We start from the raw sequence: 14,705 nt of genomic DNA, 5'->3' as shown, positions 1-14,705 counted from the left end.
TAAATGCTAGAGAGAAGGCACCCATGCCAATTACAGCAAATGGTCGTCAATGGAACGACAGCATCAGAATAAATTTCCTAAGATGTGCCCATATTATTAAATGACAGAGACTATTATGAAGCTCCTCCATGTTATTGAAGAAATAATAAGCGGAAAAAATATTTATTTTGTCTCTGATTAGGACTGACTTGAAGGGGAATCCTAATTCAACTCTAACCAAAAGTATCTACATACCTTGTGGGATCTACAACTTCATTAAGCATACCTTAAGTGATACCGAAGAGTATGCGACGTGATCCTGTTAAGTCAACCATGTGGCTGAAATTTACCCAATCGCCTCTCCAGTTGACTACTAACTTGAATTCTATCTGCACAAATCAAATGAACCACACTAGCAGGAAGTCTGAATATAATTGCCTTCTTCGTATTGCCTATAGGCTCCTGTGTTTGTACAGTCTGATTAGTTTTCTCCTCCTCCTCTTCCCCTCCCTGCAGCAGCATCTGCTGTCTGTACAGCTCCGTCAACGCATGCTCATGGTTTGTTAATGACAAGTAGGCTTTCACTTTTTTTGAGTGAAAGAGAACTCCTGGCAAGACTTCCTGCAAATACAGTGATATAAAATAGCTGTTAGATGACATCATACCAGTCCAGCATGGAGCTTTTCATAAAATGCAAACTTGTACATTATGAAAAAAAGCTGTCAAATAGAGAAACAGATGTTTTCTCTGCTTCGTAGTAATGAAGCTGGATAAAATTGTGATAATCTCGTTACAAAAGCAGTTGAGTGTGCGCTGGAGTGGGGTAGTCAGTTGCTCTTGATGTTAACAAAATCTCAAGGATTGTTGTGACAGAAAAATTAAGGTTTTAATTCTGGGAATGGGAATAGCAATTGTGATAATGCTTTCAGGATCAAAGCAACCACAGGTATTTTCAGTTTTGTTCCTGGATCTCCCAAGAGCTCTCATCTGAATGAAACATTTCCTCCTGCCTCACAATTAATCAGCCAAGAAACTGAAAAGACACAGGCAAATTGAATTACTTTAGCACAATCATACTGCCATTACAGCATGATTTGCATTCAGTCACTGGGAGCCTTAAAGGAATCATTGTGGTCTGTTAGTAATTTGAGGACTAGGCTGTTTACGTGGTGGCCTAATAACTTTGAAGGTTCTGGTCTTTGTTAAGAAACTCTTAATAGGTATGTGAACTACAGGCAGTTCCAACTTCAATTAAATAGTCAGAAACAGATAACAAAAAAACTCCACAAGGCATCCATTGTTCATAACGTTATTTGAAGTGCCCTGCAAAGCAAATAAAATTTCATGGGGACTGGGAGACTTAATGTACTTTCTGAGAATTTCTTCCAAGGTTTGATTCATAAGATCACATTACTCCTTTTAGGTTCAGAAGCTAGGATTCACTCAGTCTTCTTTATTTTGGAGAAGGACTTCTAGTTGAGAAACTTAACTGATATGTATTAAAAAACTTTATTCCTTCAAAGGAGAAGCTAACTTAAAATACTCATAAAAAAGAAACAATTTAAATTTATTTCATGAAGAGTCACCACCACTAACAGATCTCTTCTCTAAATAAAGTTTTAGGTTTTCTCTGTCCAGTGTAATGAACTTGTTCATTTTGCAATCACCTAGATAGCCTTTACTTACAGGAGAAAAACAAAGAGGAAATCCAATGTCTATAATTCAAACAGGGAGATATTTTCCCATAAAATCAAATTTTCAAATTTCAATACATCTTTTGTTATGGCAGTGCCAATTAATTTTTTTTTTATTAAAGAAAGATAAAAACTCTTTTCTATCTATCCCTATGCTAGCAGAGAAACCAGAATGTGAACTGTAGAAGGAATGAGTTAAAACTAACTGGATGGATCAGTATGGCTAATAACATGTTCATTTAAGACCTCTTTTATTATTTCAAACAACAATTTCTCACACAGAAGCGTGAAGCCATGGGTAAGTGAGCAAGGTACACCGTTTCAGAATCTGTATGACAGCATATTTGAGACAATATTATAAAAACACCAGGACTTGTTAACGTTTTTTTTAAACATGGGTAAATCCATCGTATTATGTCAAATAATCATGACTATACAAGAAATATGACATCATTATACTTAGAATTAGCACTACTGCCTATTCTGGAACAAGTCAGCGCCTGTAACCTGAAAAACACACTTATTACCCACTGCTCCTCATTGTCAACTGTGGTTTATAAAGCATTAGCAGCTGAACTCCCACATTGGCGGTGATACATGCAGTACGATGTGACCATCCTTGGTGCCCAACCAGCTTTGCGATTTTTTCATGGATACTTCTTCCCTTCCTGACACCCTAGCGTCAGGCCATCTACTCAAGGTACCTGCTAGCCCCTCCCCCGGTAGGATTATGAGATGTCTGAGCTCAATTGACTGTTAACTCTTTTTCCACCTGCAAATTGTCTTCAAGTAGAATATATAGAACCTGGACTGGAACTGCCAGACATTGTGTTGTTTAGTTGCGGTGCCTGTTCCGACCAAACTGCCAAAGTCTGTAAATCCCTGCCGTGCCTACCGCGCACAGGCAAAGCAACTTTAGCATTCACATATGGCATACACAGTCCATCCAGGAGCAAGAAACACAGTGCCCACGGTACATCACTCGCTGTGCATGCATAGGCTGTCAGTCAGGGACGTGAGCTGCAGGTCTGGGACATCCCACACCCATCAGCCTGCCTATGCCCCTGCCCTCTCTGCCTTGTTACTCCCAAGAGGTATTGTTCCCTCCACACCTTCCCCCAAGACACAGATCTACTACAACCTTTCCAAAAAGGAAAAAAGAACCCCCCCCACAAACTACTGCCCCACTTGCACATTCTCGTCACCCATATACTCTCTATTTAGACTGCAGCCTTTCCCACGAAGAGGCTGTCATCCGAGTCTTGTGGACATCCAGGGATTTGTTATGCCCTGCCACTACCGTGCTGCTGTCCTCTTCGCAGCATTAGTGGCAGGTGGCAATTTCTCCACCTAGGATACGACGGGATCCTGCAAAGACAAGATTTAAGAAAGGAAGCTGAAAACAAAATGCACAATGCCAGTGCCATGAATTTTCTAGGTTGTGTTTCAAAATAAACACCTGCAAACAGCAGCGGTGCTTCCCCAGCTGGGCACGAAGGCAGGTGCAGGCCATGCCCTCCCGGCTCCCGCGGGCAATGCCCGTGCTGCTCCCCTGCCTAGGAAAACTCCACGAGCGCTGGCCGGAGCTCTGCCGCCCGTGATCTGCAAGGGCAGAAACCTTGCCAGGCCGGACGTGGGTACGTGCCAGCAGCACGGCACGGGTGTCTAAGGGCAGTGCCACACTTTAAAGTATATGTAGGACTTGACTCATCCTTAGCAAGAGCGCTGCAACAAGCGTTAGCCAGGCCACGGGGCGCGGGCTGACTGTTGTAAAGGCAGAGCCCTGCGTGCGCACGGGTGACCAGCGCCCTGTAACGCTCACGGCAGCCGCCGCTCCCCGTTACCCGCGTCGCCGGGGCCGCGGCCGGCGCGGGGCGCGCGGGGGCCACGGGGCAGGAGGCGCGCGGCCAGGCGGCACAGCGAGGAACGCGCGGCAGGCCCTGCGCACGGTGCCACCGCGGGCGGGGCGCGCGGGCGGGCGGGGCGCGCGGGGCGGGCGGGGCGCGCGGGGCGGGCGGGGCGCGCGGGGCGGGCGGGGCGCGCGGGGCGGGCGGGGCGCGCGGGGCGGGCGGGGCGCGCGGGGCGGGCGGGGCGCGCGGGGCGGGCGGGGCGCGCGGGGCGGGCGGGGCGGGCGGGGCGCGCGGGGCGGGCGGGGCGCGCGGGGCGGGCGGGGCGCGCGGGGCGGGCGGGGCGCGCGGGGCCAGGAGGCGGTGCTTTCCCCACCTCCCCGCGGCGCCGCCCTCCGCGCCCGAAGCCTGCGGGCGGGTACGCACACGCCTCCCGCAGCCGGGGAGGGGGCCGGGGCGGCGGCGCGGAGGCAGGAGAGGGGAGCGGGGAGAGGCGGCGGGGAGCGCCGCGGCGGGCCGGCAGCCATGGTGCTGGTGGTGGTGATGGGCGTCAGCGGCTCGGGGAAGTAGGTACCGGGCGGGCGGCGGGGGCTGCCCCGGGCGGGTGTTTCCGACTCGCCGTCGCCGCAGGCTGCCGGAGCCGGTCTGCGGGGGCGGGGTCTCAGCCCCTTGCCCGAGGGCCAGGGCAGGCTCTAACCGACTCTCGTTGCTTCCCTGCAGGACCACGGTGGGGTCGCGCCTGGCAGCCAAGGTGCGTGGCCGTGCCGGCTCCGGGGGCGGCGGGCAGCCCCCTGCCTGCGGGCGGCCGGGCCGGGCCGGGCGGGCTGGGGCGGGGGCGCGCTCAGCGCCGCGCCGCGCTGTGTCAGCGGTTGCTGCTGCTGAGCCGGCGTTGTAATTGTTACTAATCAACATGACGTAAGTGGTGATCCATGCTGTGGTGCAAGAGGCTTGGCGTAGAAATTACATCGTCATAAAGCCTGGGAGCCTTGTTAGCTCACCTGGTTTGGCTGAATGATCAATAATTTATATTTTTTTTTTTCTTAGCTCGGATGGAAATTCTACGATGCTGATGATTACCATTCTCCAGAGAACAAAAAGAAGATGGCAGAAGGAATACCACTAAATGACGAGGTACCTTGTATACACCCTGAAAGAACAGTCATCGACACAGTTACCTGAGTAACCTCTGGCACATCCCACTGCAGTGAGTTGTACTTCAGGTGGACTAGGCTGACTGTAGGCACAGGCTGAAATTACAGGTCTGCAGCCGGTAAGGGGGAGGCTTCTTGTGTTACAAAGATTTCTGAGTAAACAAAGTAGTTTTATCAAAGTGTGCTTGGTAGCTCACAAGGCGGTTGCTTCTGATTCAGGATTTCTCTCTCAGAAGTCTCTCCCTCTACATCAATATACAGGTCGTAGCTTTAGATTACATGCTGTTGCTTCGAGTTAAGTACAAGAAGACAAGCAAATATTTCTAGTGAAGTACATTTCATCACTTTCAGTTACTGCAGTGATTAGTCCACAAGATTCTGTTTTACAGGCTCCTTCTTAAAACGTCCTTCCTTCCCTTCAGCCTGTTGTTCAAGCTTAAACAGGTAGAAAAGATCAAGTTAGTTTCACAATACTTACAAATTGAGAGACTTGAGTGATTAGAAAAGTTACAAGATGACACCTCTTGAACTTTTTCTGGGAAATATCTAGAAACAAAGCTGAGCTAGGGAGTTCTTCAAAGCACTCTGTATAGTCTGAAAAACAATATTGTAGGTTCTAGAAACTTTAATCTTTCAGTATTAGTTGGAAGTTCATATATGCTAGCATGTCGTCTAAAGCAGCACTGTGCAAAGGAATGACTAAACCATTGGCGTATAGTGTGAGCAAGAGGGAAGCATCTCTTCTGAAGCTCCAGAGATGCAAAATTGTGAGTGCCTTCCAGTGGGACATGATTCTGTAATGACAATAACAAAGAGTTGTTGCATTTATTTGTCCATTTATCATTTATTGTACTCACTCAGCAATAACAGCATTGAAAGATGAAATGGGAGCAGTTGTTTAGTACTCAATATGTACAAAAAACTGTTTCTGGGAGCTTAACATTTAAAATAAGATTATAATAAGTTGATCGACCACTCACATTGTGTTTGCCTAACTACCAAGCAGAAGTATTGCAAAATTGTGGCTATGACAACACATTTGTGATTGCTACCGACATAAAAATGATATATTTTATTGCAGATAACTAAATTTAAATCTGTTCCTGAAAATCTCAACTTTGATCCAAAGCATTGTGTGTATGTGCCAAGATACAAGGAAAAAGAAACAACAATTCAGGCTGTACATTTGAATTGTATAATGGAAGCAAGAGAGAAGTTGACTGTCATTCAAAGGTTTACAACATGCATGCTACATGTAAATACAAACTACTTCCATCAGATAGTTCCAGGTATCTGTAATGTAAAAAGTACTATTCCACTAAAAACATCGTACTGACAACATGAGCACTTCTTGTTAGCCTTCAGGTGAATCTGCGTTAGGAAGAATGAGAATCAAAACTGAACTTGCTGTACAGTTTAATGCTAATTTTCATCTCTAGTCAAAATGCTCTAGATGTTGGAACTAATTGTTTCAAATCAATTTCATAAACAATTTTGAACTAACTTGTTTTCTATCTAGGACAGGATTCCCTGGCTTTGTGTATTGCATGATATACTAAGGAGGTAAGAGAACATCTAGCTGTGAGGAGTTTAGGCTAAAGAAAATAAAAAGTACCAAAAGTATTTTTCTCCATTGCATTCCAAAGCAGAAATGTATGTAGTAGTGTAAAAATATTCTGCAGGTAGTAAAGCCATTCCATTTTCATTTATCTAAGCTGTCACAGTAATTGCTAAGGGTGAGATAATGCCTGAATAAAAGTGTTGGGAAATTGTTGCCAATGATAGTTGTTTTTCTACTGTCTGTGTAAAAATAATTTCAAGGATCCAGTTCAGTAACACGCCTGACATTAGATACTTACAAAGTACATAACCACAAAATCCACCAATAGTGACAGCAGGATAAAATTTTATAAAATATTGTTAAAGATACAGTGTCAAGTTTGCTTGACATCATCTGCCATAGGATCCTTATAGAGAAGCTGATGGAAGTTAAGTGCTGGATGAGCAGACAGTGAGGTGGATTGAAAACTGGCTGAACAGCCAGGTGCAAAGGGTGGTGATCAGTGGCACGAAGTCTGTCCGGGGGCCGGTAACTTAGTGGTATACCCCAGGGGTCAGTGCTGGGTCCTGTCCTGTTTAACATCTTCATTAATGATCTGGGTGATGGGGCAAAGTGAACTCTCAGCAAGTTTGCAGATGACATCAAACTGCGAGGGGTGGCGGGTCTAGAGGGACCTTGATAGGCTGTGGAAATGGGCTGGCAGGAACTCCATGCAGTTTAAGAAGTGCAAAGGCCTCCCCCTGGGGAGGAACAGCCCCAGGCACCAGTACAGACACTGCCCGGCACCCAGCTGGAAAGCAGCTTAGCAGAAAAGGACCTGTGGAGGTGCTGTGGCAGACACCCAAGCTGAATGAGCCAGCAATGTGCTCTTCTGAAAAGGCAGGCCAGCAATATCCTGGGCTGTATTACACAAAGTATTGCCAGCAGGTCGAGGGAAGTGATCCTTTCCCTCTCCTTAGCACTCGTGAGGCCACACCTGGAGTGCTGTGTTCATTTCTGGGTTCTCCATCATGACAGAGACATGAACATACTGGAGAGTATCCAGTGATGGGCCATGTAGGTGATGAAGGGACTGAAGCGCCTCCCAAATGAGGAAAGGCTGGGAGAGCAGGGACTCTTTAGCTTGCCTTTACACCGTGGCTGTTCCTTGCTTGAGCACACCAGGTGAGCATACCTCATTGGTGCGGGCTCATTTACTGAGAAGTTTGTCTGGATTGTTACTCTGGATCCATTGCCTTATGTTACATGCTAGCCCAAGGCTACTGCCCAGCTCCAGAAACTTTGCAAAATCAAGTATACTTTAAAAGACCCTAATGCCAGTGTTTTAATTACTGGTACAAGTAGCTGAGGCTGGCATTGGCTTACCTAGGTGAAAATAGTAGATATTATAAGTTCTTGTTTCCTTGTGCACCAAAATCTGATGAACAGAGCATAATTTTTAAATAGATTCATACCTAATTTTAATTTGATTACAAAACTAATTCTGGATTTGCTTTTCAATGAAACAGACACACCCACCATTTAATGCTTCCTTTATTTTAAGAAACTTTACCAGTAAAAAATCCTATGTGCAAGGCATTAATTTACTTGCATCCAATCCCTTGTTTAACTTGAAGTGGACATATATGCAGTGCTGCCATTACAGGAAACATAGAATAGAACATTACAGTTAAATATGACACAATGAAAACAGGTGTTGAAAGTATACCTCCGTATGTATTTAAGAACAGAGGCCTGTACTGTTCAGCAGCCACATACTCTGAACAGATTAGTACAGTAATTTTATAGATAACAGATGGGAGTTTGTATGGATATTCAGTTGCTGCTGTTCTCAGCAAGTGGGGAAATGATGGTGATACTTCCCAGTGCTAGAACTAAATTTGATTTGGGAAAGAATGGTGGCTAATAGAAAATGTTCCCAAGATTTACATTTTACCAAGAGGCTGGCTAGCCTGACCTCACTTTCAAATCACATCTTCACCTGCATTGGTAATTTGATTTCAAAATCCTGTCAAAATTATGAAAAAATGCCGCTTCTCCCAAGGCTGTCCTCTGCAGGGATCCGGGTCTCATCTCCCTTGTTCAGTAGAACTAATACAGAATAACATTTTGTTATACCACACGTGGATGTATTTTTTTCTTCTTTCATTTTTGATAGAGAAGACTCGCGTAGCCAAGATGCTGTTCTGGCCTGTTCTGCACTGAAGAAGATGTACAGGCTTGTATTAGTTAGCGGAGCATCTGCAATTGAAAGCAACCAGCCAGCACAACCAGGAGAAAAGCCAGCACTGAAGATCCTCTTTGTTCATTTGCATGGGCCTATAAACATTATTGCTGGCCGCCTGGAGAAGAGGAGAGGACATTTCATGCCACCTGAACTTCTCAAGTCTCAGTTTGATACTCTGGAGCCTCCTACAGCACCAGAAAATTTTATTACCGTCAGTGTAGAAAAATCTCTCCCCAAGATATTGCTGGAGATAGAGAGTGCCATTTTGCAGGATGAGGCTCTTCTAGAGTAATACCCTGAACTACACATGCAGAAATTATCTTTTAAGATATTAAGATTGTGAAACAGCATTTTAATTATTAAGTTAAAAACTTAATTATTAAATAGAAACAAATTGTTTTTCTTGGTACTTAAATGGATTGCAATATTAAGAGCTTTTTTTTTAGTATTTTTATCATGGCTCTGTAGAAGATGTGCAAGATGAAATTTTCAAAAACTGTCAACTTCTTTAACCCTTCACCATATGAAGTTAAAACTCCCATTTTAGGAAAAGCCTGCTTTTGAATATCCTGCCAAGGGTCATACACAATAATTAATTTTCCTCATTTTAATTTTTACTCTGTGGACATGGGCACTTCTGCTATTAAGTGATGAAATAATTTACAGCTTTGTTAGAAACAATCTATTTTTCTAGAAGTGTAAGAGGCAGGAACATGGATGATGAAGTTCTGCGCCTGACACTACCACTGTCTCACTACCAGATCTTCAGTAAGTTGTAGCTTTGTGTCCTAGCTAACCAGGGCACTGGTGACCTCATGAGAACTTCTGTGAACTCTTACTGAACACCCAGCTGAAAAATGTGAGGAAAAAAAGGTAGTGGTGGTGAGGCAATATACAAAATGCAATTAATTGTATGGAAAGTTTTAGAAATAAAGTGTAAGTGGCATCATATTGGCTCTCAGCTCATGGTTTTCATGTATAAAGCACACGCATTAATGAGGTACAGTGGAGAGTGAGTCAACCAGTGATCAATACTCTATACAAATTGAGTGAAAATAATACAAGATTGATAGACATTTCCTTCTTATAGAAAAACTAATACCTCTCTCACAGTTGGACCTCCTCCTTCACTTCCCTTTTCTGGTGTGTGCTTTAGTTTTCCACCTCTGCCAATGCCCACTCCAACACATGCATATGGATAGGTGTTCATACAACTGCTTTAAAGCTTAAGATCAAACTATTTCTAATGCACATTTCTCACTTTTTTTTTGGTGATTGGAAAATTCCAAATAGCCTGTCTGTTACCTAACTCACAGAATTTAAGGCTGAAATCCTTTTTTATTGCCAGAGTTTCTTAAAAAGTTCTTTATGTCTTGTTACACAAGGGATGCCATGTTTAGCTTAATGAAATCTACAGATAGTTTCTGTAAGAAACAAATATTTGGGTCACATCTGAATGGATGCCATTGCACATGGATCATTTTTACTGTCATGCAATTTTTTCATTTCTAGGATGACAGATGAACTCCTTTAGAATCAAAACTCATGTTTCAAAACATCTTTGGTGTAATTTTTACCTGGATAACTATCTGATAACCAAGACAAACATTTGTCTTAGTTTTCATTATGTATGAGTAGTAAGGGCTTTGTAGTTCACTAGACAAACTACTGTGCTTAGATCAGTACAATAAATAGGTGTTACTTGAGTGAAAGCAGACATTCTTAGAAACAGATTTGGGGTTGTGTATGTTAACATACCCACACAGAAGTGGCCTTTTCGTGTTTGTTCGTGACCCGGAGGGAGATTACCAGGCTGTTACCAGTTTTAGTCTCCTGCTGTACAGCACAGCAGCATTAGAAACAGGGCTTGCTCTCAGTTCAGAGTCTGGTTATGGTGAGAGCCAAGGTGCAAGCTTAAAACAGAGGCAAAGGTACGTGCAAAAGACAGGTATGTCTGTCTGATCCTTAGCACCATCAAACTTCAGCGACTAGGCACCTCTTCAGACAAAGTGACTTGTCAGAACGGTGAAGGTTTAGTAGCTGTGATAGTCAAAGAAACGGCACCCTCTCGTGGTACCTCCCGCTTTTTGTGATGTCTTCCTATTTTCCCAATACACAATTTTACAAAGAAAGCCTCTGTAATATACCCATTACTAAATAGAGATCTGTGCTCACTTTTTTTCAGACAGAGTAAAACTAGGTCAGGACACTGAACAGTGATGGGAAAGCAGCTGCACCCTGTCACAGATATGATCAGACCTTAAAAAAACAATAGTTGGGCAACATTCTCAAGCATGAGTTCTGAAAAGACTAGACTCCCGATTTTGAGATCTGTTTGTCAGCTTTTATGGGATGCTCCCGAAGCTGCTGGCACCAGCAGAAAATTGTACTCAACACTTAAAAACTATTCCCTCTTAGGAAAGCCAATGTAAGCACCTAGGGTTTTGTAAGTCTTTTCTGAACAAAACAGTATGTTCTTACTTACAGCCAAGTCATGCTTTGTCAAATTAGGTTGCGGTATTTCTCACTCTTAGCTCCCATGACAGGAGTATTTCCTTTCCTTAGCTTTTTAATATTTTGCCTTTTGCTTTTACTTAAAGCAAAACAGGTATTTCTACAGTTCAAATGATTCTGAAAGGACAACAAAGCAACCATTTAGATAAACATGTCACAAGATACATGTAGTTTTCACAGCCTGGAGTTCAGTACTTTAGTCTGTCAAGTCCTGATCAGCTGGTGCCTGAAGCTTGCAATTCCCACTTCCATTAACAGAAGACACCTCTGTATCTTCACTGTTCTAGCCCCCACATTAACTAGGAATTATCAGCACCTACCTAAAGCTAGTCATATTTTGCAGACTTGGTGCTCATGAGAACCTCCCATTTCCAAGAAAGGGCAGCTGACAGTAAGTGAACACAGCAAAACGTTAAACACACATCAGTTTTTCTCAGAATATGGATCTGAAGATAATGCCAAGCATCTGCATTTCTCTCTGAATCTCAGAAAAGGCAGGAGTTTGCCTCCACCATACTTTATCTCAGAGAGGGACATGAAGCCAAAAAAACTGCACAACCTGCCCGCTCCATAAACAAGTAGAAACCAAGAAGCAGTTACGGTGCAGGTGAAATCTTCACGAACACAACTTCTTACAGATGCTTTACCTCTACACTCTTCTGGCTTGCTTTTTATTTAGAAAAGGAAGATTGCAAGGCTCCTGGGAAACCTTCCATTAGCTCCATCTCACATTCAGTTTATTTTCCCCAACACAGGACCATGCTTGTGTAACGAGCTGGACAGAACCGTTAGTTTACTAAAACTTTTGCCACAGTGCCACATACCTGACCTTTGCAATGCTAAATCCACAGGGGATTGCAGGAGTGGCTGGCTTTTTTCCCCTACACGGGAAAAGCCTCCAGTTTTCTGCCAGCCTGTTCACATGCAGCTGCAGGAAAGTGCAAATTATTTAAAAGAACAGCACATTCGCATTTTGCATGCCTGGCTGTGGACCCCAGCTCCATAATTTGAGACAGTTTCAGATACTGCATAAAAGGTTGTTGTCAACTTAATCTGTTGTTATCTGCTGTTCTAAACTATAAAAAAGCATTACTTCTCTTCATTTACATCTTGTGCATCACAAATTAACAGATGTCAGTTACCCAAATGCTAACCACATAAAACCACTCTTGATTTCAAGGAGGCTTGGCATGTGTAGAGTGGAAGGAAGAGATCGCAGAAGAATCCCTGTACTTAAGTTTCATTTACCTGCCAAAAGACAACCCCACCTTTCATTTACACCCACCCCACCCCCTGCCTTTTTTTTAAGTGAACTGAACACTGTATTAGGGATGTTGTGTTCAGGTTAGTTGGGCAGGTTATTTATGTTTAGCTCAGGTTATTGGGATGCAAGCTTTCTGTCTGTATTTTGAAATTCATTTAGCAAAGGCAGCAAAAGCTAAGAAGGAAACATCTGGAGTTAAAAATTGTTTTTTCTCTGCCATGTTTCTGCCATGAGCACAATTTATCTATGGAAGATAGATGCTCTATACCTCCTCAAGATTTTATGCTAAGCATAGTTTGTAACATGCTGTGTAAATACTGTACCTAATACAGCATAAGCATTTTGCAATGCTATGAGGAAATACAAATGAAATGCTAGATCCCAGTAACAGTATCCATTCATACATTACATACAGAAAAGGTACAACCTTCTTAAAACTACACAGGTTGTCTATACGGGCAAAGGAACAACCCCAGCTGCCTGGCAACTCTGCTCTAAATTGAGGTGGTTATTTTATTAGGCAGGCACTGGACCAAGAAGAAACCACATCCTTAAAACTAGAAATCTTGCTGTCACATTCCCAACAGTACTGTAACAACCTTTGATTTGAATATACATATTTTAAATGGCATCTGTCAATTCACACTACCATGACTTCCAGCTTTTTCTTTTTGCAGCAGTTACTATCTCTAGCAATAGTTACTATCTCTAGCAATAGTCTGATTATCAGGCAAGGCAGCTCTGTAGACCGGATCAATCCTACCAGATCATTTGGTCCAGTGTAGGGGAAAAGGAAAAGAAAACAGAGACAAGCTTCAGGCAGACATGCCCTTTTTCTGGTCCAAAATGCAAGCAGTTCAAATACAAGTTACCGAAGTGCTTGCAGTTAACTATAATGGCTCCTGAAAGAAGAGGTAGATCATACTTCTTAAGAGAGAATTTTAGAAAGATGGTAAAAGCAGCAATGGGGGATGGGGAAGCAGTGCACTAACAGAAACACTGTAATATGCCATTACACCACCAAGTGTTATCATTCTTTTATTGTTAAAGATTAATAAAAAGTCTACCCTACTTACAAACTTTATTCCATTTACTGTGTTTTCTGAAAATCCCTCCTATGCAAAAGCTGGCTCAGTGTTTTACCATCACTTACAGAAAGTCAGTAACTGTTGTTACTAGTTGACAATACTTACTGATAAATATCACCTGTATTTCAAGAAGGAAACTTAGCTCAAGGCTCACTGTAGAATGTAGATCAAATTTCACCTCTTGCTGAATTGCAATAAAATTTTACTTCAAATATAGCATCTCCTAGTTTGTAACATGCAACTGAAATACTTACATAGGTGAACTGCATACTGTCTCAAGAAAGCATTCATGCTAATTAGATTCATTGTTTTAGTGCCTTGGTAAAGCTTGCTAAAATTACTCCCTTCCCCACCCAACCTTTTCATTTGACAGTAGGCTTTCTGCATGTTACAGATTGTATTCTCAAAAGGACTTGCCTTCTGTATGATGAGGGGTCTTAAATTTATTAAAACAAGGCCCTAGTAAGGCATGTTATAGTCAGATTAGTTACTCTGAAGATCCTAACAAAGTCTTGTGAAAGTAACTGTAAAAAGGTAGTGATTATTCTACAGAAACTACTTGCTATCTGTATCACCTCCCTATCACAGTCATGCACTTGGTGCAATGAAAGCTACCCACCCAATAGAAGTCACTGTGAAGGTATGATGATGGGTCTGATCACTGGCTTGGCAATAATTTTGCACCCAAACTATAGGTATTTTGAATTTAATATAATCAAAACCTTTTATCTTACCAATAGATTCTATTTTAATCTATTCCTGTTTATTTTAACACTTCATGCTGTTACCTCTATGAGACTTTGATCCAGCGGCAGAGGCTGCTAACCAGGAGAACTTCCTGAAATTTTCCCAGTGCCATGCATCACCAGTATTTGATCAACTTACTTACTGCCAAAGTAAGACAAGATTACTAGACAGTGACTGAAACTTCCCTTCTGTGGTAAGAATACAACACAGCTACTGCCAACAAAACTGCATACATGGCTTTCACAAAAGTTTTTACAATTTCACTATATGCTGAAGTGTGCTCAGCTTCTTCCTTCGTGTTGCATTATAATTTCCCTTCAAAGTGATTAACAACCTTGAGTTAAGCTATTTGCAAGCAATGATTTTTAGAGCAAAATGAATTAATACTTGTACCAGAAAAAGAATGTTCAAACCCAGTGTTTAAAAGCACTACAGGAATTCAGTGAGCATATTCACAACTACACTGACGAAGAAGACCAATAAAAAGCAGATGCTATTCAGTAACACACACACACACACACACACAGAGTAGCATCTTTTGTTCTGCTACCCCATTTTATCTAAGTTAGTCATCTTCAACATCATATACCTCTTACTTTCTTCCCTCTGCCTTACAGAGGTGGGGAATATTCC

General features: G+C 42.9%; 1 protein-coding gene across 4 annotated transcripts; it reads left to right on the top strand.

Annotated features, from left to right (window-relative positions):
- The first annotated feature begins 3,865 nt into the window (after positions 1–3,865).
- On the top strand, positions 3,866–14,647 carry IDNK (IDNK gluconokinase). Of its 4 annotated transcripts, none has more exons than XM_037373234.1 (5): positions 3,866–3,938; positions 4,241–4,271; positions 4,565–4,651; positions 6,191–6,234; positions 8,391–14,647. In XM_037373234.1, exons 3-5 carry the CDS (start codon positions 4,622–4,624, stop codon positions 8,749–8,751), a joined length of 435 nt encoding a protein of 144 aa, XP_037229131.1. In that variant the 5' UTR covers positions 3,866–3,938; positions 4,241–4,271; positions 4,565–4,621; the 3' UTR covers positions 8,752–14,647. The 4 variants fall into 4 exon arrangements, with proteins under 4 accessions (XP_037229131.1, XP_037229133.1, XP_037229130.1 ...); XM_037373233.1 differs by lacking the exon at positions 3,866–3,938 and adding an exon at positions 3,967–4,086; XM_037373236.1 differs by lacking the exons at positions 3,866–3,938; positions 4,241–4,271 and adding an exon at positions 3,963–4,086.
- Positions 14,648–14,705: the final 58 nt, after the last annotated feature.

Source organism: Falco rusticolus, chromosome Z, assembly GCF_015220075.1.
Source record: "Falco rusticolus isolate bFalRus1 chromosome Z, bFalRus1.pri, whole genome shotgun sequence".
In the NCBI taxonomy this organism is placed as follows: Eukaryota; Metazoa; Chordata; class Aves; order Falconiformes; family Falconidae; genus Falco; species Falco rusticolus.
This window is presented reverse-complemented; position numbering and strand designations above follow the sequence as displayed.

Bases quoted from the DNA above. Each gene is read 5' to 3' on its own strand.
- IDNK (XM_037373233.1), top strand. From the start codon at position 4,046: ATGGTGCTGGTGGTGGTGATGGGCGTCAGCGGCTCGGGGAA. The intron at 4,652-6,190 runs GTACCTTGTATA...TTTTCTATCTAG, and splicing joins GAATACCACTAAATGACGAG to GACAGGATTCCCTGGCTTTG. The intron at 6,235-8,390 runs GTAAGAGAACAT...CATTTTTGATAG, and splicing joins TTGCATGATATACTAAGGAG to AGAAGACTCGCGTAGCCAAG.